Source organism: Poecilia latipinna, unplaced genomic scaffold (assembly GCF_001443285.1).
Source record: "Poecilia latipinna isolate Pla-1442-1.1 unplaced genomic scaffold, P_latipinna-1.0 Scaffold968, whole genome shotgun sequence".
NCBI classification, from domain to species: Eukaryota; Metazoa; Chordata; class Actinopteri; order Cyprinodontiformes; family Poeciliidae; genus Poecilia; species Poecilia latipinna.
This window is the reverse complement of record NW_015113584.1, coordinates 181,854-205,870: the sequence shown is the minus strand read 5'-3', so window position 1 is coordinate 205,870 and position 24,017 is coordinate 181,854. Positions and strand designations below refer to the sequence as shown.

At 39.2% G+C, this 24,017-nt stretch overlaps 1 protein-coding gene across 1 annotated transcript; it reads left to right on the top strand.

The window, feature by feature from the left end:
• The first annotated feature begins 2,390 nt into the window (after positions 1–2,390).
• Positions 2,391–23,254, top strand: alx4a (ALX homeobox 4a). The gene is made up of 4 exons (XM_015049975.1): positions 2,391–3,553; positions 14,215–14,534; positions 18,067–18,195; positions 19,360–23,254. The coding sequence occupies exons 1-4, from the start codon at positions 3,202–3,204 to the stop codon at positions 19,678–19,680; spliced, it is 1,122 nt and encodes a 373-aa protein (XP_014905461.1). The 5' UTR covers positions 2,391–3,201; the 3' UTR covers positions 19,681–23,254.
• The last annotated feature ends 763 nt before the right edge of the window (positions 23,255–24,017 follow it).

The following is a 24,017-nucleotide window of genomic DNA, read 5'->3' as shown; positions in this document are numbered from 1 at the left end:
CCTTTTAAAGGTCTCGATGAATATCCAACTTTTCCAAAACAGATACACCTTGTGTTTACTGTTGTTGGTCGTAGGGTTTGCCTTCTTTGTGCATCTGCGTGAACATAGCCTCTTTGTGAATGTGTGTGTTAGTGTGTGTGTGTGTGTGTGTGTGTTCTATTATTCACTGCAGGTGGGCCTTCTGTCAGGAGGGAAGCTTTTATGCACACCGCCAGAAAACTGACACGTCAATAATTTTTAAGTAGTGATGACCACAGTCCTTCCCACCGCCTCACTGACCATCCTTGGCTTTGAAAGAACATGCTATGAATGGTTCCTATAACAGAGCAATTACAGCTGGTAAGAGGCAGAGTCTTTCCTTCTTGTGACATAAAAGAGTTTTCTTGTGACCATTGTGTGAACCGACTTCAAAATGTGCTAAAGGAAATAGAAACCACTCTGTTTTCCACCATTATTTCCAGGGTTGCAGACATCTTGGAGTTACCTTGCTGGTAAACAACAACAAACCTCAGCTTTGCCAGTTTCTCTGTTGACTGTTCAGGTTTTTTTCTTTTCTTTTTCTTTTTTTTTGCAGGTCACAAAGAAGTCTTTATGCACAACATGTGACAGAATGCTAAAAAAAAAAAAACATAAATACTTTTTAATTCGGTTGCCATCTAACAACATCTCACTGCTAAGATTAGCAGAGACGGACAGAAACACGGTACTCCTGCAGACTGAAATCTGGTCCAGTGATTATTAAGTCTGGTTCTGTGCCATAAATCACGCTGCTGACATACAGATGGACAGAGTTGAGAGTAATTAGATATTTGTTTTGAGTGTAGGATATGAAACCTAACTGCTGTAAAGTCATTTTGCCTCCCCTCCCCAAGAAGCACTCACACACAGCTGTGTTGGAGGTGCTGCTGCAAGGATGAAGAGGAGAAATATGGACACCTCTCAGTCTCAGGGGCTCAATTTGAAAAGCAATCAGCACTTTTCAACTCCTCTTCCACTCACATGCTTTCTCTCCTTTTTTCTCCCTCTCACACATGTGCTTGTATGAGTGCATGTGTCCACCATGTGTGCATGACTATGTGAATACATTTGTGTCTTCAGTGTAGTTTGCCCGCATATAGATTCTCACTTTGAGGATATCTTTTTTTTTTCTCCCACCACTGCTTTTTGGCTGCATGCGATCTCAGAGCTCTGAGTTCTGAGTTCTGTTTCGGAAAAACCTTTTAAGAAATAAAATGTAATAAATGTTACAGTGTATTGTTACATTTCATTTTAATTCTAACACAAAAATAAAAGCAACTCTGATATGCATTTTGGAAAAGTTTGCAACAAAAGCATAAGTGCAACTATTATTATTATTATTATTATTATTATTATTATTATTATTATTATTATTATTATTATTATTATTGTTGTTGTTGTTGTTATTATTAATTATTATTAATTAGTAACAATTCTTACTAATTACCATTAATAATAATAATAATAATAATAATAATAATAATAATAATAATAATAATAATAATAATAATAATAATAATAATGTATTTACTTTGCTGTAAATTTAATTTCATAATTATTTTATTATGTGATTCTTTAATTTAATTCTCTCCTTTACTTTGACACATTGAAAAATATATTACATTTTTATAACTCATAGAACAAAACTCGTGTATTGGAACATGATGTGTCTGATAGATTATATCAATAACTTTTATGTGTACGTATAAAACTCGAAGTATTAATTAAGAAACTTAGATGGAGGAGAGAGTCTTGTGAAGACCGGAAACATTTGTCAGAAGAGTTCGCCTTGTGTGCATCTTCTCTTTTATCACTGCTGTTCAACAGTGCTTCTATTATAGGTTCTTTCCAAATTCGCTCAAATATATTGACCTTTTATAAAACGTTTAAAAAATATATGCTGACCTCTGAAAAAGCTAATAATTTTTTTTTTGAAAGGCTCATTTGGTGGATTTCTGGTTAAATTTCACGGAGACAAAAAGAAGGAACGCGAATTGCTTTTTGCAATTTTAAATGAATATTTAAAATTCATTTTAAATATGAATTTTCATTGTTGCTCCCAAACTTGGTCATTAAGGAGCTCCGCAAAACTGACTGTACAGCGCACTGATTATATATATATATATATATATATATATATTCATCTGGGTATCATGAAACCGACAAATAATTCCACTTTCAACTTGATTTTCAGAATCTGAACAGCCTTTGGCTGCTGTGCAAGAATACAAGAGGCTTCAGATGACAGCACGCTGTGGGTCTGAGCAGTGGACTACGTCATATCCTCAATTTAATATTAAAGAATTGATCAGCTGCGTTTTTTTAAAAATGGATCTTTCGCCATGTATTTTTTATTCTGACCCAGAGTCTGGGTCTTTTTAAAAAAAATAATAATATGACAAAATCGTTAATAAATCGATTGACTAAATTATTAAACCGATACTTTTATTTTCTGTCTTAAAATCGCAGATTATTTGGCGCCCGCATGTTTTGTTCTCTCCCTAAATTAAATAGGCTGCCAATCACTAAAATCCGTTCTAAAAGCATACAAAGCTTCTTTTAAAAATTTTAAAGACAAAGTTTTATTCAGAAGCCCCACTCTGCGGAATATGGATAATTTGCCCTTGATGAACCATTGCGAATCAACCGTAAAATTGCGCTCTCTCTCCATCTCTCTCCGCCCCGGTGCTGTCCGTCACCCATCGCTTTTTATTCATCTCCAAATTACATTAATGTCATGTGTTGAGCCCCACGCCCCTGTTTTGCTTTTTTTTCCCCTCTCTCCCCCTTTCTTTTTTAGCAAATAAGCAACCTAACTCGTTCATGTCATCAGCATAATCACTTGGGAGAGGTCCCTGAGGCCGGGAGATCTGGGTCCTATCCTCCGAGGGGAGACGGAGGTTTGTGTAACTCTACTCAAACCTGAGGGGGAGTTCGGAGTGTTTGGTCAACGGCAGTGGTTCCTGGAAAAGATCTGAATCGCTTCATAACCAAACCCAGCTGCGGTTCTGCTGCGGGCTGCAGCCTCTCCGTGCGTGCATGCGTGCGTGCGGGCGCGTTTTCATCTGAATGAGGTAGACGGAGAGGAAGGGGTTTCAGGAGGAGAGATAGAGAGGGAGGGAAAAGAGGAGAGAGGGGAAAAAAAAGTTTGCTCTTCTTTTCCCCTTGACTCTTTTTTTAGGCATGAACGCCGAGACCTGTGTCCCATACAGCGACATGACATCCATGGATTCATATTATAGCCCCTCTGCTGCTCAAGGTAGGGATCACCAGGCGGACCACTTTAGGACATTTCCAGCTAGTGACATCAAATACAGCTCCACCGCCTTCCTGTCCAGCAAAGGTCAGGCTTACGGAGAGAAGTCCCGGAGCCCCTTCCAGCAGGAGTGCCAGTCATTGGATGCCGCCGCAGCTGGGCAAGGCTCTTTCAGCAAATACCACCTCTTCATGCACAGGTCCTCCTGCAAAACACCGCCCGCGGACGACAAACTACTCCCGGAGAGGGGACACAACGGAGCGCTCGTCCCGTGCTATGGTGAGTGGAATAAAACAAGGATTTAAATAAAATAAAATAAAATAAAATGTTCCTTATAAAAAGAGATGATAATTAAGGGTAGAACATTTAAAACTCTGTATCAGGAGAAAAAAAAAATCCACCTAACCGTTTGGATGTTGTCAGCCATCATTCATTGCTCGGCTTCCTCACAATCCGCCTGACTCGATGGGATAATGCGGCGGGGCAAAAAAAAAAAAAAAAAAAAAACGCCGCTCCGTCTGTCCAAAAGTCGTTTTTGAAAATAAAATTCGCCTTGCATCCTCTTCGTGTCATCTCTACAACAGCATCCTCCTGAATAGCAGCAACACACCAGACAGCAGCGCGTAAAAGAAACAGAAAAAAACAAAACATGGCCCTGCAGCTGCAGAGCGCGCAGCCTGGTTATAAAGACGATTGACCTCCATGTCCCTCAAACTATCAAATTGTCTGTTTGGACATCAAAATCAAATTAGGGCGCAATTAATGTGCTAATCTGCATTACAATCCTTAAAATTGGAGCTGAGTCGGACAATTGAATTAACGGGTTTTCAGATGGCACACGCGGCGAGGTTCAAATTGATAATATTTGTGTGTCATTGCGCGGCTTGATTGGGTCCAGTTAGATTAATTTGCACAAGGAAAACTGCACTAATTAGTGACTAATTAGGGTGACTTTAAAATTAGGAACTTTTCCCCCTTCTGTCTTTTACATATAGGCTGCATGTTTTAAGGTCGATTGCAATTTCTCGCCGAAACTGACGCAAATTCTCGATAAACTATGATTAAACGAATTATTAAAAAAATCTCCATTGAGAAATGAGCCCTACAATATCTTAAATTGGTTGTAGAAAATAATAATAATAATAATAATAATAAAAAACATACACACATTTTTTAAACTTCTGTCTACGTTAAATAATAAAACGTACACAAATCTGTAATCAGCCGCACGGTAAATAAAACTGTGTTGTTGTTGTTGTTTTGCACAACAAAGCAATTCTATTTGCTTTTTTTTATCGAACTCATTTGCGCTTTCACGTTTCAACAAATCTTTGTTTTTTGTTTTTTTATTTTAAGAAAAACTTTTTAGGTAATTTCCATTAAAAAAAAAAGACTGAGAACGAGCTCTATTTCAAAAACTAAAAAACAATTTTAACGCTTAAAAGCAAAAGTTCAAACTCAATAATGGCCATTTCTGGACATGACGGAGAGCTTTTGCGTCATATTTCGCTGCAGTTCTCCGACCTGCATATTCATCATTCCTGCAATGAATCTGAAGAGCAGTTTTAAGATGTTTTGACAGCTTAGTCTTCTGGTAGCTCTTTATGGCTCCATCTTGTCAGGACCAGTGAGATAATTCTTCTTTTTACTTTCTGTCTTTCTTTTTTCTTTTTTTTTTCTTCTTCTTCTTTTTAGCTCATGTGGGTCTCTTAAAACCGGCTGTTAACTTTTTAGCACCCATTAACCCTGATATAGATCCGGTAAAAAGAGATGAAATAAAATTTTATATTACGTTGTAAACGAGGCAACTTGTTAGGCTGAGTTTAAAAACCGTAAACACTCAGGATGCGAGACAGGGGCGTAAAATAAAATTTCAAAAAACCGAAATAAAACTTTTATTTATTTATTTATTTATTTATTTATTTATTTATTTATTTATTTATTTATTGGTTTGTTTGTTTATTTGTTTGCTTATTTGTTTGTTTGCTTGCAACACATCCTACTAGATGAATAATATTCAAAGTACGTTAAAAACCTCTAGTTTCAGGATCATTATTTAATATTTTCATGCAGGCCGTTTCATAAATCAAGGCATCCGGCCCAGGTCCTTTAAAGTCTAAAATACTCCAGAGCGGCTCGTCTGGCATTCTTGTTTTACAGCTAAGCGGCGGATTCACCGTGAAGGAAAGGCAGGAAAAAAAATATCTCGGCCCTAAAGACAGAGGAACTCCGCCATTAATCCGACTCAGATGTCAAACTTTTTTGTTTGCTTTTATTCCCCCCCCCACACACACACACACACACACACACGCACCTCACCCCCCCCCAAACCTCCACCCCCCAGCTCACACTGACTTGACCCCGCACTGACAAACCTCCTCCTTAGTACCTCCTCGAGCTTTGGATCAGAACAGTTCCTACTTTAATCGCGTTTAGGATCACTGACGCAAAGATTAAATTAAATAACGACTCACGTGGCCTGATAAAAAAAATAAATAAAAAAATAAAAAAATAAGAGGCTGCTTTACTCAATGATTGAACGCTCGCACTGACTTCTGGCTGAGTTTAAAAGGTGGAAGTAAAATATGCTGAGCCTGCTTAGGAAAAAAATAAATAAAGGATAAATGATTCCTCCTGTGTTCCGTACTAGAAAATACTGAAATATTTCATCTGCCGGTTCACTTCCTTTATCAGAGATGTATTTCACCCAGAAGGGGCTTGAGCTATCAAAGGTGGGCTCTGGTGATGTGATATGCAGCCTGATGTTCTCAGATGGTTTAAACGCTGAGCTGCCTGACCAGCCAGCTGTCAGCTTCAACTGAGACGCTTTTGTCTGACAGAAAGCAGAACGGCCGCTTGACAAATATTTACCTACATTTGGATCACTAAACACGTTGTTTACAGCCAGCAGGCTGTCAGTCACGCTGCTGAGTGTAACCAAGGAGAGGGGAGAGCTCGGTGCGTTGGCACACTGAATTACGAGAAGGGCAGAAGGAAATCCAGAGTGAAAGGCACTGCGTTCGACGAATGTAGGTTTTTATCGCATCAATAGCATCATAACGATATGCAGAACAAGCATTCATAGGATTAGTTTCTGTTTTAAAAGAAGTATATAAAAAAAAAACTTAGAAGTACTCACTAAGGATAGTGTGGCAAATGATTATTTTGGAGAGGCACACCAAAACAAAACGGCAGATGGTCAAGAGCATTAAGGTCAGGGCTTTAGACAGAAACTTTTCCTCAAAAAGTGCTTAATAGTCAAAACTAGCTGTCAAAATGTTTGATTGTAACTACTATGATGTAACTACTAGTCATTAGTATAAAAGCAGTATAAAATCTATGTTGTGTAGACTGCAGAATTATAGACACATCTCTCCCAGGATGTGTCTCCTGTCAAGCAAGCATTTCTAAAAACACTTAAGATCAACTTCCAAAGATTACAAGAAAGTCTGGCTGCTCAGAAGGGAAAATATAAAGGAAGCACTGAGGAACTGTGCACAGTTACATTCGACTTTAGGAAATGAGATGAAAGTGTGCAGCTAATTTTGAATGAAAACATAATGTAAACATGCTAAACTACAGAAATCTATCTATCTATCTATCTATCTATCTATCTATCTATCTATATTTATGATTAGAGCACTGTAGACTGATCAATACGTCAATAACCTCAGTGTCCCTAGAGACTTCCTCTTTTGATGTCCCCATGTCTTCTCTCCGTGTCCGCGGGTGTTGACCTTTAGCTTGGCTCCTCTGCCCCTCATATGTTTGGAGAAGAGGGTGAGTCCTCCTCTGAGCTTGCAGCAGAGGAATCATTTGAAACTCAGGTTGAAACTCTTTGGTGTCAAGTTAAAATTTGCTGTAGCATTCGGCATTGGGCTCCAGTTTAACAGCATAGCAGGTCCTATTACAACTCCTTAATGCTCGTGATCCCTTGTCATATTTGACCTGCGACACAATTTAAAGCAATAAAAGCTATCATTTTGCCGATATAACCCTGCAGACTGGATGTTTTGGTTCTTCCGAGCGTTTAAAGAACATTTTGGAAATCATTTCAGCATCCTGAGATTTTGTCACTCTTCAGGGGTTTTCAGTTCCCCTTTGTACCAGTTTCTGACCCCAACACAACCACTTCAGCCTCTGATAACAGTCGTCTGCACAGATTGGTTGGAGCAGGGTGTAATGGGAACCAGCCCAGCGGCTCGGACGGCCGAGGAACGCTTCAGCAAGTCCCTGACATGAATGGAGGTGACAGGGACTCAGGATCATTTTACCATTTAGCCTAAAGTTTGGCAGGATAATTTACATTAGGCTCAGTTTGCATGGCCGACTGAGAGCAGCCGGACAGAAAAATGCTCATGAAGTCCACGAGTTCTTTTTGTGTCGTCGACTCTGTGTCATGTAAACTGAAGTCTCATACAGAAGCAGGGCTGGATAAGGCAGACGGAGCGAATTAAACGTTTTAATGCTCAGAGTGAAGCAAGGTCAAAATCATACGTTCGTGAGGGTAGCTGTTATGCGTGGCATTGTGGTTTCACCAAATCTAAATGATATAAAACTTTATAACAGGTTTTGAATGTTTGGCATTGTTGAACTGCAGCAGTTAGCGAAGAACATAAAACCACTTCACAAAATGTAATGTTCGCAGTTTTTCTTTTTCCTATTTTTTATGTGTTAAGGAAAAGCATGAGAAATTAGACACTTTATGTTTGACATATTGGTGTTAGTGATCGGGTTTCGTCAAGATTGCGCTATGAGGATAAATATTAGTTCCTGTTTGTTTTCGTGGATTTTTACAGAAATTGAACTTCAGTTTCAAACTGTGACTTTGAAATGAATGGATGGCGGAAGATGATCAGTCGAAGTTTAATTATTTTGTTCCCCTGGAACGTTGCAAAAATAAAATAAATACATTAATTAATTATTATGCCTTCTTACGCTCATTAGTTAAAAGCGGTGAATCATCTCCTCTATTTTTTTTTCAGAAACCTGCTTTTTGATTTTATAAACATAAACAATTAAACACAAACACAGTTAAGCTTCAATCTGCAAAATATAGATATTTAAAATTTTCTCCTGCTGGGAACTGCATGGGAACAAATATTTTAAATCATACTGGTAAGGTAACTATGAGAGAGAGAAAGAGTGTGTGGTCAGGCAGATTTAAATGAATCAACATTTTTTTCATTGACTGCATATTTGTTTCACATAATATTGTATTATCCATGACAGTTCAAAAAGCATTGGTTTAAGGTTTTCTGTAGCTCTTAAATTCAGTTTTGTTCTCGTATTTTGATGAAGAAGCTTTATTTTCATTTCCATTTAGGCCGTTGCGAGCAATGCATTTCAGCACAAAATGGGTATAGTTTTTATTAAAGGAAGCAAAATGATATTCCCTGAAAATGTTGTTTTGAACGATAGTTGTTATCTGTCCATATTTGAAGATTGTCAAATAAAAGATCTTCGGCCGTGGTGCAAGGCATATGTCATTTGAATTTATATTTTTAAAATGATCTCTGAAATCAAGGTTATATATATTTTTGTAACGTTTAAAGACGCAACTTGTAGGAACAGAATTAGATTCGTGAATTTTTTATTTTTTATTTTTTAATTATACCTGAGGTCATTTGGAAAAGGCCAAAATTGTTTACACATATCGAGTGCTCACCAAACAGAGAGGCAAGAGGATTGGCAATAAACACTGCACTTTTTTTAATATGCTAATATCTTAGCTGAAATATGGTGTTCTTCTTGTGTTTTATGTGTTTTATGCTATCTTATTTTCTAAATATAATAAGAATTTTACTGGCGCTGTGTATTGATGTTAAGATGAGGTTGAAAACAGCTTTTGTCCCCCTCTAGTGGTAAAAACAGGTATCAATATTGAATAATACTACGACTACAACAAAAACAACAACAAATAATAATAATAATAATAATAATAATAATAATAAAAATGAATGATGATAAAATATTGTGGCTTTTTCAGATTAGATCCTGGGACTTTGAGTATCTAAAACATCATAAAATGGATATTATGCATTTCCTTTTCCACATTTTATCTCATTTTGCTCCTTCAACATTGGATAGCTCATCTTCTGTTTAGGAAGCATGTGGTTAATCACTCTCCCTATCATACGCGGTGTGTAATTTATAGTATTTCCTGTTAACACTGTGAGCTGACCCCAGTCAGGGCAGTCAGTAAAAAGCCAGGGAAGGTGCCCTGTCGCTTTACAGCCAGTTAAAATTACTCTTTGATGTTGCAGCAGTAATATCTGTCCGGGCGGTTTTGACCTTCTAGCCCGTAAGGACTTGTTCATTGACATGCACACAAACCTCACAGCATTACACTGTGAGTTAAGGTCATTATTAGATCAGTAAACATGTAAATGTTGCTTTTGGAAGCAGACTTTTTTACGCCAACTGCAGTGAAGTCAGATGGAAGTTTTCTTTGCTTTTTATACCCTACTTTCTAAGCACCTAATTGTTCGGCATCTCCTCTGTGGACATGCAAAGCTATGGCAAAAACAATGTTATTTCTCTACATGAAGACTATGTCAGCGTTTTCAGCAGAGATAGACAAAACTGAAATTAATTGTGCTTCTACAGATGTCTCCGCCTGAATGTCTCTGCCTCAATGTTACGTGTGAGCTGCATTTAAAAGTCTTACATATGTTGAGATGAAATGCCAAATACAGTCCTTATTATGTCTTTGTTGGAGTTTGCGTCTCGATGCTGTTCATATATACGTCTTTCCTTGCAGGAGGTTTTAATATTTGTCTCACCTGTGACCGATTTGAATGGATTAAAAGCAGGAGATTGTTACAATATCACGGTCTTGCCAAAAAAACCTTAGGGATGCTGTTTGGGCAAAATCCTTTGATCAGAGAGAGGCCTCATGATTTCAAACAGCCTGAGCGCTTGTGCTTTATGGGGACCACGAGTCCCAGCAAAGAAAACATGACGCAACAGCAGTTTGACATTTGCCCCCCTTTGAAGCACAATAGGAAGACGCGGTCAGGTACACTGGGAATCTATCTCCAGCTATGTTGTAGAGTTTTGTTTCTCAGAAAGCTTTTTGTAAAACAAAACAAAAGTAAAGTAAATCACCGCATGCACAGCTCTACCACTGCGAGCCGGGGCGCCTCCAGATAAATTATAAGTGGTCGCTGAGGGGGAGGGACACTGGTTATTTAGGAGTGACACACCTGAACCGCAACAATGATTCCAGACACATATCAGAAGTGGTTCTGGAATGGAAAAGGCAGACTAACGTCAAGCCTTTGTACGGGCCCAGCTTTACTCAATGTTACTAGAAGTAATATCTGTAGACAAATAGCCTGATCTGTACCAGGAGAGCAACCATTTCAAATAAAATCTACAAATTATGCTATGATGTATGTCAGATGTTGAGTCAGAATTGTACCAAAGGTTTGTTGATGTCAGTCAAAAACATGCAGTCTTCTTGTTAGCAAATGTTTGAACCAGTATTGGAGAGTTTGTTTTGATATTAGAACCTGCATTTTTTTTTTCTAATATGTGTATATTAGGAAAAATTCACAAGAGTGAATTCACAATTCACAAATGTTTCTGCATAATAATGAAAGTTGTGTAAACTCATAGAATTAGTCATGTTAGTATATAATGCAAAAAAGGGGTCAAATAAATAATGATGTCAAAAAATATTATTTTAACTAAAAAATGTATTTGAAGCTTCCATGAGGTTGAAAAGAAAAAGTAAAAAAGACAGCTTTCTTCCTGTTCCGCTTTTTTTATTTCCACGAAAGCAATATAAGAAACATGAAACAACTCCAGTTCAGTTTTCTTCAACACCTCCTGAATTAGTAACGGTTTCTATGTCTTCTCAAAATCAGACATCTTGTTGATTTTGGATCCTGGTGTCAGACCCAGCCTTGGTTCTTGAATGAATGATGCCTGGGGTGCCGCGTCTCTCTTCCTTACTGTGTGTCTCTGTTATCCCCAAATTTTCTGCTGTTCATGGTGACTTTCATGACACTAACGTCCACAGGAATGGTCCCAGTTTGCAGTAAATGTCATTTGCTGGCACTTATTGTACAAGTGTTTCTTATTAATTGTTTTAGATTACGGCACAAGGACAAAGCTTAATCAAAAATTAGACCTATTACTGAGAGTGCACTTCTGCAAGAGCAATTGCTGTTTATTGGTAGATACGGAACTGTCTGGTGCAATAATTAAAGCTTAAGTTATTTTTCTTATCAGTCCGAATTTAGCTGTATAGTGATTCAGCCATGTCTAATACTTGCCAGGGAGTTAATGAGAGGGCTATTTCTGTACCTCAGGAGATGATAAATAAGCAGTAAGAATGGAGATCATCAGTGAAGAGACGACTTTAAGCTTCCCTGAACTGTTAAATCATCTGATGTAATAGAAAAACAGGTAAGAAAATAAAAGATAGAACCCAGAATGGCACTTTGAGGAACTCTGTGTCTTCTAATACAGTGTTTTTCAACCTTTTTTGAGCCAAGGTACACTGTTTTAACTGAAAAAATCTCGAGGCACACCACCAATCAAAAATGTAAAGAAAGATACTCTGTAGTCGCCTATATTACATATATAGCCATTCTTATCAAAGTGTCTTGAATAGGAATCTAATAAACACAAAAATGTATTTTTATCACATTTTACATTTCTTATTTCAAATTGCAAGTAACATGTCCACTTCAAAAATACACCTGAACAGGGCCACAACAATGTGGTCTTAAATTTAAAGAAGTTGTATTAAACTTTAGCTGATTTTCTGGCAGAAATTGAAGAGAGACAATGACTAACCATGGTTTCGTTCACGCCGAGCTTAAGTACAGCGGCTCTATTTCTCTCCTGTAGTGGCAGCTCGACAGCCCTCAACTTAAAAGCTGCATCATACAAGTTTGAAAACATTTCTCCGTCGTGTCTGCTGCTAGCATGTGGTTGTTCTAAATGAAAATTAACGCGTTCTTCTTCGATTTACAATTTTGACTACTAATGATTCACTCCCTGCTAGAGAGCCCCCTGGTGGTTGAAGAAAAATACACAGAAAAGCCGCACCGGGCTACAATCCACATGGTTCAAAATTTAGGAAAAAAGTAGCAGCTTATAGTCCGGAAAATACGGTACCATGGGTGAAATTAAATAATTTCCACGCCACACCTGACGATCACTCACGGCACACTAGTGTGCCGCGGAACAGTGGTTGAAAAACACTGTTCTAATATATGATTTGAACTTAGAAGTACTCACAATGCCTACTCCACATCTTCAAAGAAAATACTGTGGCGTAACATGTATGCTAAGTTCAATACATACATTATCCATACCATCTGGAAGATTTAAATTTAAATTTCAGCTTAATAATTAAGCAATAAGGTCAGTTAAAGAAGATTAAAATTCAAATAATAAAGTTTGGCACATTTTAAGTGCTTTAGAAACTTCTAAACATCTCCCACTTTTACCTTGATAAATTGCTGGATGAGCAGACAAGCTTTCGATGTCAGCAGTCCTAAAAATAATTTGATAAAAGGTTGTGTTACTGAAACTGAGTGAGACAGCTTTCGCTGAGCAGCCTGTTCCCATGTCCTACATGGGAATGTGTTTTACTGAGGCGATGCATTAGCAGTCCTTTTTTTTTTTTCTTTGAGCTGGATCAGACAACGTTTCCAAAGGAGCTGCTAGTTCACAACAGAATACTGGCAGAGGCAAAACTCTGGAAAATTTATGATCAGAGAGCTGCTTGAGATTTTGCAGCTAAACTGCAGCCATGAATAAATCAAATGTGAGTGCAATCAACAGGGAGAATAATTTTTTTGTTGTTGTTTTTGTGTTTTTTGGATCTGTAGAAACGGCCTAATTTATTTGTGATAATACTGGTGCAAAAACGGACTTTTTAGCCACTCCGAGACATTTTCACCGACAAACGGCAACTGAGTGGAGAGAGTAAAAGGAGAGGTGTTTATGAGTGTAGAGGACAATGCTGGTGGTTAAGAAGTCTTAGTCATGGAGTGAAATCTGCAACGTTCAGTCACACATCATAGGGGAAAAAAAAAACAAAAAACTGTTGTCTACTGGGTTAAGCAGCCACTTTTACAACCGCACGCTAAACACTGCGCCAACACATTTCACAACAAAATTTCATCGCACAGAGTGAGAAATCTCTTTTTGCCTCCCCGTCAGACCTCATAAATTAAAATATCGATCCTACAAAGAAATCATTATTTCTGAATGCTCTGTCAGAGGCCAGTTACTGGAAGTTTAGTCAAAGAAGGCCCCTCGTTTTCTTTTGTTTGATATTAGAAAGAGCTAATGAGATGATCCATGTCTATTCCCAGGAGGAAAATCCTTTATGACGGGCCCCAGATCAAAAAAAATATCACACAGAGATTTTCATTGGAAGATTTTGTTGGATTTACGACCAAAATATGCAGCAGATTTTTGCACGTGAGCCAAGGCAAGAAAAGTATTGAAAAATGATTGCAAAAAGAATGTTTAGATAGTTTGAAGATGGCACTCATTATATGTATATATATATATATATATATATATGTGTGTGTATATATAGGTTTTACTGAAAGAAGCAGGAGAGGAAATAAATGGGAAACAGAGGGAATACAGTAAAAGTCCATCTGGCTGGAAATCAACAAGGACTCACTTATTCTGAGCACTCAGGCCAATAAGGTCGCCTGAAAAATGAAAATACCTTTCAGGTCCAAATGTATCAAACACACATATCCTCCTGCGTCTTTCTGTCTTCTGAAAATTACACTGCATTTTCCCCACTACAATACATTACACTTATAATTATTCCCCTATTTTTCTCATTTGTCTTCAGTTTAATAGCAACAAATATACAAAGGGTTGTTTCATTCCAATCATTAAGGCTTGAAAATAATGCGTGTGAGAGTTTCACACACTTCCTGTCTCTGCAGGTAAGGACAGTTCAGGCCTGACAGACTCTGATTTGGCCCCAGACTCTGATCCACCTGGAATGGACTCCAGATACTTGGCTGTGAAGGACCAGGGTGTCAAGGCAGCCTCAGAAAGGTCGCCGAGCAATGACTTGGCGAGTCCGCTGGAAAAAGTCGACGGTGGCGAAAGCAACAAGGGCAAGAAGAGACGCAACCGCACCACCTTCACCAGCTACCAGCTGGAGGAACTGGAGAAGGTTTTCCAAAAGACGCACTATCCTGACGTTTACGCCCGGGAGCAGCTCGCTTTGAGGACTGACCTGACTGAAGCCCGAGTGCAGGTAAGAGCGGAGAGCCAACACAACACTAAATGGACGTTGGGTACATTTATTCTGGAAACAATGCTTAAACAAAAAATAAAAAATAAATAAACACAAAAAAAGCTCTCAAGAGAAAAGGCTTTAAACAACAAAACCTCCTGGGCCCTTCAGCATCTGCAGAGATAAAGTCACTCACAGAACAACATGAGAGATTTATCTAGTAATGTGGGAGTGGGGAGAGAGAGACAGAGAGAGAGAGACAGAGAGAGAGTGTGGGGGAGTGAGAGCTTGCAGAGGCCAGGGGGCCCAGGGTGGATCAGGGGGGCTGAGGTTTGAGCTGCCTGGGCCTCATATGTGCAGTTTAAAGAGAGCAGACTTTCATCAACACATGGCTCTGCAATGTTTTTCCGTTGGATTGTCTTGATGGCTTTATCCCTTTGCACTTTCAACGTTTAGTTTCCTGAAATTGCGAGATCTCTCCTGTCAGTTTCTCTATGAGCCGAGGCTCACAGCGCCCCTCTGACCTTTTAGGCTCAATTAGCTTAGAAACTGGTCGCAACTGCTGTAATGCATTCCCACATCAGAGAAAGCGAAAGAGACCTCCGCCATATTCTTGCACCGTGCCTTTGTGTGGTGCCTGTGGATGAGGACCAAAGCCCTTGGATTTTCCTTGTTTTTCTTTCATTAAAGACCCGTTCAGACAAGAATGTGTCCCTGCTGTGGTCTCCAGGAGGTGTGAAACCTTTCCCATGGGTTTCCGTTGGTTTGGTCAGCGACTGTTATACGCGTACTTCAAGTTCCGGCCCAAAGCAAGCCTAATATTTTAAGTTCTGGCTCCGCTCTTTCCGCGCCCGTCAATTCAGATGAGATAAGAGCCTGATCAAAAACAATCACCCACATGATGAGCTGAAACGGTGAGCGGAAAATACAGGAAATCTGTGCAGCCTCCAGGGCCGTAACTCAACCCAGAGTCTGAAAGGCATGCCGCTCTGCAGTTCGTGCCATCGCTGACCTGCCCGCTGTAGATGGATGCAGCTTTACAGTCGTCGGCTCTCCCAGCAGCCCTCTTAAACACTCAGGTTAAAAAGATAAAAGGCACAGGATAGGATAGGGTTTTGTGCTCCTCTCAATTTGCATGCAAGAGAGGGGGAAAAAAAAAAAACTCATCAGGTCAGCATCTGGAGCAAAGAAATGTTAGAGCATCCTAAACTACTGATAAAAAAATGCATTCTTCAAAACATATAGCTTTTTTCTCACAAAAGAAAGGAGAGCAAACTGACCTCACCGGCTCACGTTTCACATACACGCACATCAAATAACGGGGGACTTTTTGTTAAACAACGCCAGGGCCTGCCGTTGTTTGCTTTTTCAGTCTCAGGGTTTCAAAGGAAGAAGGTGAATTCAGATCTGAGTCACATACACTACATGCAAAGGTCAGGGGTCACAGGTCAGGGGTTTCAGTAGCATCACATCTCTCAGATTTGCAGCTCTGATAGTCCAGAGAGCCGAGACGGCATCGGACGTAGAGTTCACCGGGGAAACACAGGTGTCCATGTGAGCTTATAGATGAAAGACGAGACGCAGATCCCACCTACAGGGAGGCAGAGGAGGCAAGACGCTCGGAGCACACCTTAAAGAGCCGATGAATGATGTGAATGATATGATGTGAAGTTATCTGCTTAACCTAAGATAGAATGTGAAACCAAGAAAAGTAGTGTTTTTAATTCATCCTCATTTTAAATTCAAGTCATTTTAGCACAGACAGTTTGAACTGGCACTATTAAGCTTTTTGTCTCTGTCTGACACTGAACCAGACTAATGTGTGATGTTTAGCACAATTAGGCATGACGCCATTATCCCCATTTTGTAGATGCCAGAACAAAGAAAAGGCAATACGTAAGCACATGTTGCAGATTTTAACATATCGATAAAAGTTTGACAACAAACAGCACAGGAAAGCCTGCTGCAAGTCTTACCGGATAAACCGTATTTTTAATGAGTTTTAAATGAAAACAGTAAACATTCATGGTGTATCTCTTTAACCTCAGTCTGCAGGTGCCCTCTGATGACCTCATAGGGAATATCAAGTTCTCCATTTAGAGATTTTTTATTTATCTTTTTTTTTTTTTTTTGTAGAAAATGAGAACAAAAATAGCTGATGATGAACATAAACACTGGTCAGACATCCTCCTGTTATGTTATTAGAGTTTTATGGGAGCTGGAAAACTGAAGCCAGGGCTCAGCAGACCCCCCTTTTTTATTTTATTTTTTCTTCTCCTACTTGGTTTGGGAGGTGAAATGAGTGACAGCAGAGGCGGGTTATCAATCCTCTGAGCCGCGCTCTCACTTCAAAGTGTTTTCAGCCCCCGAACAGCCCTCCTGCTGGGGCCAGTTTGGTATTTCTCTGCTCTTTCTCTCTGGGGCAGTAACATAAATAAAGGCTCATTGAGAGTCTACCAGCTACTTAAGCTGTCAAGGTCTTTACCAATTACTGTCACAGGGCAGTGTGTGCAACATAGAAATATGTTAGAGCTGCATAATAGCCAACAGACTTGAAGCAGGGCAAAAACTGAGATGTTCGTGGATTCGGGATTTGAGGGAGAACGTGGCGTGCTCGATCGTTACAATAAATCCATAAAGAAACCTTGAGGGACAGCCATCTCCGACTGGGTGGTGATGATTAGGCTCAAAAGAAGACATATCAGACATCAAGGAAAGAGGGATTATGGCCTCAAATCGGCGAGCCTTCGTAATTTAGAAGAAGACTGCGTCTCAAAGCCAGAGGTTTTAGGCTTCAGGAAATTAAAAGGGGAAGATCCAAACAAACACCAATTATCATCCCATCTCACTTTTCAATCCCCCCGTTTTGCATGATATCAAGAGAGCAGCAGAAAAAAAATAGTCTGGTTTGAGTTGTGTCCAAAAAGGTAAGATCAATGGGAGAGACAACATTTTCAGGAGACAATAAAACCAAAAGTTTAAATTTAGATGTCTAGATTTGTTTACAAAAGAAAAGGTAGATGATGATTACAGCAACAAGAGGAAGAAAATAAAAAAACACATTTTGATTACTATCAGATTCTCTACTGGAAAGCCAAACACACTAATTTTTGCAGTAAACACAATGAGATTTAGATGTCAAAGACAATTATGGAAGAGAAAACGCACAAACTGTGGTCAGACAACAAATAAGCATTGGTGAGATGATTCTAGAGCCACAAACTACATGTGAATGTCTGTAGTAATTTGTTTCCAAATCATCCACCTCCTCCTCCGCCTCAGTCACACTCGCACAGCTTTAATTGCGTCTGGGTTGCAATTTTGTGACTTGTGAGTTCACACTAAGGTTGCGGGCTTTTGTCTTTTTTTTTTATGAGAATCAGATTCCCAATTAAAACATCTAGATGAAAGTACTTCCTTTTGAGCTGAAGCAAAAGTGTGCTTGGGTTTGGTAACACTACATTTCTGATATTCCAGTCTCATTTTAACGTCACCTCAAACTTCTTGCTCTCTTAAAAGATGTATAAACTTTTGTTTTTTTCTTATTTGCAAGGTGTGGTTCCAGAACCGAAGAGCAAAGTGGAGGAAGAGGGAACGATTTGGTCAGATGCAGCAGGTCCGAACACATTTCTCAACTGCTTACGAGCTGCCGCTCCTGACGCGTCCTGAGAACTACGCACAGGTACGGGAGCAACACGTTACACCGTGTTCAAAACACAACAGTCCAAACAGATTTGGAAAAAAAAAAAAAAAAAAAAAAGGTTGGGATTTTTTCCTAATGGGGGTTTATTGAGTGCTAACAAGAGTCTGCACTGGAGAGTTTTGTTTTAACAAGAGTGGGATAATTGAGTTCAGGTTTGGTCAGTCCTGTCGTTTTCACTTTTGTATCGATTTATGTAGCCAAACTTGGTCTTCCTTTTTTTACAGCTAGAAAACGAGTTTAGCAAACTCATCAGTGGATTTATGTTCAGTGAAGAATGGTCCAACTTTGATTAGAAGGACACGGGATTTTGAAATACTGATGTTGAAGTGAATTCCAAGTTTATTTGAAAACATAAAAATATCCTTTTAAAATGGAGTTATACCAAACGCAGTGGGCCAGACATCAGCTTTATTGATATTAGCTGGCTGCAGTTTGCTGCTATGCTTTCCTGTGGCAACATACTCACCTTTGATTGAACTCATGTGAATAACCAATAAAACTTTTCAGACTTTAGGTTAGCAAGGGGTCTCTTAAAATATTACTGGTACGTCCCAGTATAGTAGAGTATCATCATAAATATCAAAAATGCCATGTTCTATAGAATCAGGAAAAAAAACGAATAATATATTTCATAACTCTATTTGTGTTGAGTGCATGCTAGATGAACTGGTCTCTCTAAATTGACCCCAGGAGTTTGTACATGATTGGTTACTTTTCTCCTGTGTTGTCCTTTGACGGACTGGCAACTTGTCTAGGTTTCCGATGTTGGTTTGAAAGTGGCCTAATTCAAGGAACTGCAACGGTTACAGTTCATTTCCTTGACACTGTGCATCTGTTTGCAGTCGCTCTTGAAACCTTGACTCTGGCGCACACCTTATCAATCTCTCCAAAACTCATGTTTGTTTGTACTTCTAAATTTTCTCATGTCCTGTTGCATACTGTCCTACAGCCCTTTGTTATTTCACTCAATGAAACAAAATGATTGGCTAAAGCAAGGTTAACATTGAGATAAACTTTGTTGTCCCTAAGATTACTGTATAAACAACCAGCAGAGAGGTGTAAATCATTTTGTCTGAACATGACAAATCAAATACCTTAAAAATGGTTCTTATGACACCTCTACCTTCCTGACAATCTTTTCAGATCCAGAACCCCTCCTGGATCGGCGGCAGCAGTGCAGCATCTCCTGTCCCTGGCTGCGTTGTTCCCTGCGACACCGTGACCACCTGCATGACCCCGCACCCCCACTCTGCCAGTGGGGTCTCCGACTTCCTGGGCGTATCCAGCCCCGGGGGACACATCGGACAGCCTCACATGGGCAGCCTGTTTGGCGGCTCTCCTGGCATGGCCGCAGGCATCAACACGTACGATCTCAACATGGATCCCGACCGCAAATCCTCCAGTATCGCTGCTTTGCGTATGAAAGCCAAAGAGCACAGTGCTGCCATTTCTTGGGCAACATGATGCGCCGACACACGCTGGATGGGGGATCTTACGCGAACGAGGGGCACTCAATTCAAAACTCTGCAGGAAGAAGTGACTGCCTTTAGAAATGCTGCAACAAAAATGATTATGAGCATCGGAGATGGCTGGCAGAGATTTGCCAGGTTTCAGTGCCTCTGCTGGAGGAAAGTCGGTGTGAAAAGCCTGATAGAAAGAAATGCTGTGGTCCAGACAGACAAAGAGGAGGATTTCAAACACTCTCATGCACTTATTTGCCCACGTTTATTGTCTGTGCATTGCTATAAGTGTATGCCGTTTGGAGTTTGGTGCTGTTTTCATTTTTACTTTATTCAATTTTTTTTTGTAGGATTATTTTTCTTCTGAATTCTTTGTACTTTTTGCAGATACTTCAACAACAAAAAAAAAAAAACTAAACAAAAAACTGAAAGTCATTGTTCAATTTTTTAAGCCACAATGATTTTTTTTTCCCCCCCATCAACAATATTTTTAGCATTAGCAAATTTTTTTTAAATTTGCTAATACAGGGGCTATAAAGAAAAACAAGCGTTTTGGAAAATCATCCTGCACATCCATCACGTCGAGAAGCTCCTCACATTCATCATATCTTTCCGGCAAAGAAATTAATAGTGCGAGTTTAGGAAGGCATAAACCCGTAGGCGGTTCTGTTTCCTCACATCTAAATGTCGAGTGGGTGAAATATGATTAGGCTGATCGAGATGGGAGATCCACCTGCTGCACTGAGTGGGCCTGCTGATGCCCACAGAGAGGAGGCGATGGACGAGGAAGTGAGAGGGGAGGCCACACAGCAGGCCTGCTGCTCTCTGGACCCGAGAGCCTTGAAACAGACGCGCCTCTCTTTCCAAAAAGGACATTTTCCCTAGCAAGTGGACTCAACCGAGCCCCTTGCCTTTCTTCAGAGAAGGAAGCGCCCTCAGACTTTCGGGAATAACACAGAAACAAGCAATCCCCGCGTTTGAAAGAGGAGAGAAGACCAGCACAGATTGCAAAGTGTGCGTTGACGCTTTGAGGCTTTTCAAGGACTTGTCATTGTTTAACTTTTAAGGATTTTCAACAAGAAGAATGTGTCTAGCTGTCAAAGCAGTTAAGTTATTAAGGAACCACAGTCAAAGTTGAACAGGTGGTATTTTTTTTTATCTTTTTTTTTCTTTTCTAGTTGCTCTATTCAAAGTACTTACAGCATCAAAGTCACTGTTAATTGAAAAACGTCTTTATAGGGGGGATGACCATGTGACAATAACACAATTATTAATTATAATCTACATTTCAGGTGAAGCATGAAAGAAGCCTGTCAAAAAGTCTAAATCTTTCAAGTTCATATAAGAACAACATTCTGGCAGAGTTTTAGTATGGGTGTAATTGTTAGGTTCAATGTCTTTCAATAAAGAAGGAAAGGTAAAAGAGCTCAGCACAGTCCAGAAACAACTGGCCCGATAAACAGTCCTGGTTCGAAATGTTGCCACTGAAGAGAAGCACAGAACCAAAAGTGTTCAGATTCAAACAGATTCAAATAAAAGGAGATCATTGTGGAACAGCATCTAAAGATACTACACATGGAGCAGGTTTTAATAAAGTTTTCTATTAAGTCATTATGTTTTTGTACTGCCAAATCTATGCTAATCTTTAGTGAAGACTAATTATACCGGTGACTGCTTAAAGCAGGGTTAAGAAAATCTTGGCCAGTTGTCTCTTGGCCTGTTATTGACTAAAAGTCTGATGTTCTCTTCATTATGACAAAGAAGCAGAAATCGGTCAATTTCCACATAAAGAAATTAATAAAATTTTGTGCTATACCAAATTTTAAAATTTAGCATAACACATTTTTCGTCAAAGGAAGAATTGTTATTTTTATGTTAAAATAAATTTAAAACAGCCAAAAGGACAGTAAGGCATCAATAATAGAGCCTAGGACAAATAAGTAATTTATTTATTTTTTGTCATTGTTAAAAATAACTTTAGTTAAATTCACCAGCTATTATAGGTTTTATTTTTTGTTTGGTTTTTTTTGTTGATTGAAGGTGTGTTTACCTTCAGACTGCTTATCAATTATTTAAAACTGAGTGTACAGTAAAACGACAGGTATTACTTGCTAGATACAGGAAGGAGAATAGACAGATAAAAGTCAGATGGATTTAACCAAATGTTTCAGATCTCACTGGGGATATCATTCATATATTTTAACAATAAGGAATAGCTTCCCCCCTGGCAATAGCTTCCTGTTGTGACAGAAATAACAAATGAAGTTTTCCATAGTTCGATAGCATAGGGGTGGACATATTTCCTGTGACCAGAAAGCTAATCTTCGGCTTAAAGCATAACAAAGATGTTCAGTTTCTCAAAAAGTCAATCTGAAATGCTGCACCAAGTCGAAAGGCAGAGGATTTCCCCAAACTGAACCGCATTAACTTTCCCTTTTGTTTGGCTGGAGCAGCAGCTTACAGGCCATCATCTGTCAGCAGAGATCACTCTAAAATTATCTGCATTATCTTAAACTCTGTGGCGAAAATGGTAGGGTACGTGTGTGCATGTGTATTCTTTATGAGGTTGCCCCCTCCCCTCCGTTTTAGCTGAGGGGTTGAACGAAGGGCGAGCTGTGAGGGCGTCTGTGCGTTCCGGTGTTCTGGGAAAAGGACAGTGCACACACAGCTGCGGTCGAGGGGTAAATGCAAAACAAACATGCCTCACACATGCTTCCAGCTTCAGCTGTCACAGCTCTGCTTTCAAACGATTCGCCCCTATCACACATGATGCACCGCGCCTCTTCCTGGGCTTGCCTCCATCACGTCCAAAACAGCCCCAAAAGCTGCAGCCAGTAATCAGCTGCAGGGTCCGAAGGCCGCGCAGATCAGTGAGGCTCTTTAATTAACACAGAGCCATGTGGAGGCTGAGGACCACCATATTGTGTGTCAGGATGGACAGGAGCATCTGGTTTGACGAAGACTGTCCATCTGCACAGAGCATGCAAACGCTACAGCGCTGAGTTGCTCAGGTTTACAGAACACATAATCAGTGTTGTAGCTTTTTAAAAAAAAAAAAAAAAAAAAGAATTTAGGTTTTGCTTGTCTTTTTTTTTCTGTTTGTTTGTATCTTTTATAGGTCTATTAATGCCAGGAAGCGTCTTCCTGTCTGCTGCATTAATTCTGCCATGAATGACTCCACTTCCCAGTTTTCTCAGTTTCTGATACTACTGAAGTCAAGTAATCAGCATAGGAGTAACTATATGATGAATATATGTGTTGATGCATTGTTGTACATGCAGAGAAGATTGATGTGTCATAGCTCTTGGAATTGTAATTAAATTGATGTTTAGTCAATATTTTTGAATCAGTTTATCAAGTATTTAAACATGCTTTTAAGTACTCTTTGAATATACACTTTAAAAAAAATACCTGGAGGTGTATACATGTATTTTCAAAGATGAATGAACAGAATTTGTCTGCTTATGTTCTGTAAAAGTTTTTTTTTTTCCATGTTTGTGGCTTTAAGCTACCTTTTAGTTAAGAAATCTGCTCTCGCATGTGTTGTTTGAGTGATTAAAGTACTATAAGTTATTGCACCTTGGTGAGAGTTTCTTACCAAGTCATTTTCTCACATCTGTGTGGGTCGATGGTGAACTTGAACAGGCTTAGAAAATGTAAGGTAAGAAATACCCAGACACTTTACTTGGGAATTATAGGAATTTACACCAGAAAACTGGAAATTGTGGCTAATTTATACAAACTGATTCATATCCAAACATAAATATTTGTTTAGACCTCCATGTGCTATTTCCACGTTAAACATTAATGCCATATATCAAATATATTAATCTACTACGAACACCAAAACTTGGTTTCTTTTACATCGTTGGGTGACTTAAATATCCTGAGCTCTGGGTTCAAAAAGCTGTTTTGTTCAAAAAGATAGAGAAATCTCTGGTGCACATAAAGATGTTATTTGTAGTGCAAATTGATATGGGGGTGTGTGAGTCAACATCCCCTGCAAAAAGCAGCAATGTGTGCATGCTATTGAGGAATATTATAAACTCAAGAGTACTTTCATGGAATCTAGTTGTTTTAGTCAAGACCATATGAATTTCCCCCAAGTAAATTTCAAAATCCAGCTTTGAGCCAACTGGTTTATATTCATTTAATCCCATGAAAAATTTCTAAATATTAAATATTGAGGAATTTTGTGGTCCTACATATAGCTCAGTAGTGTTTCACCCCGTTTCCCTGCCATGTACTGGGCAGCTGCTGGAGGGTCACAACACATTCTTCTAGCCCTTATGGTCAGCCACACAGGTGTATTACAGGTAAAAAAAAAAAAAAAAAAAAAAA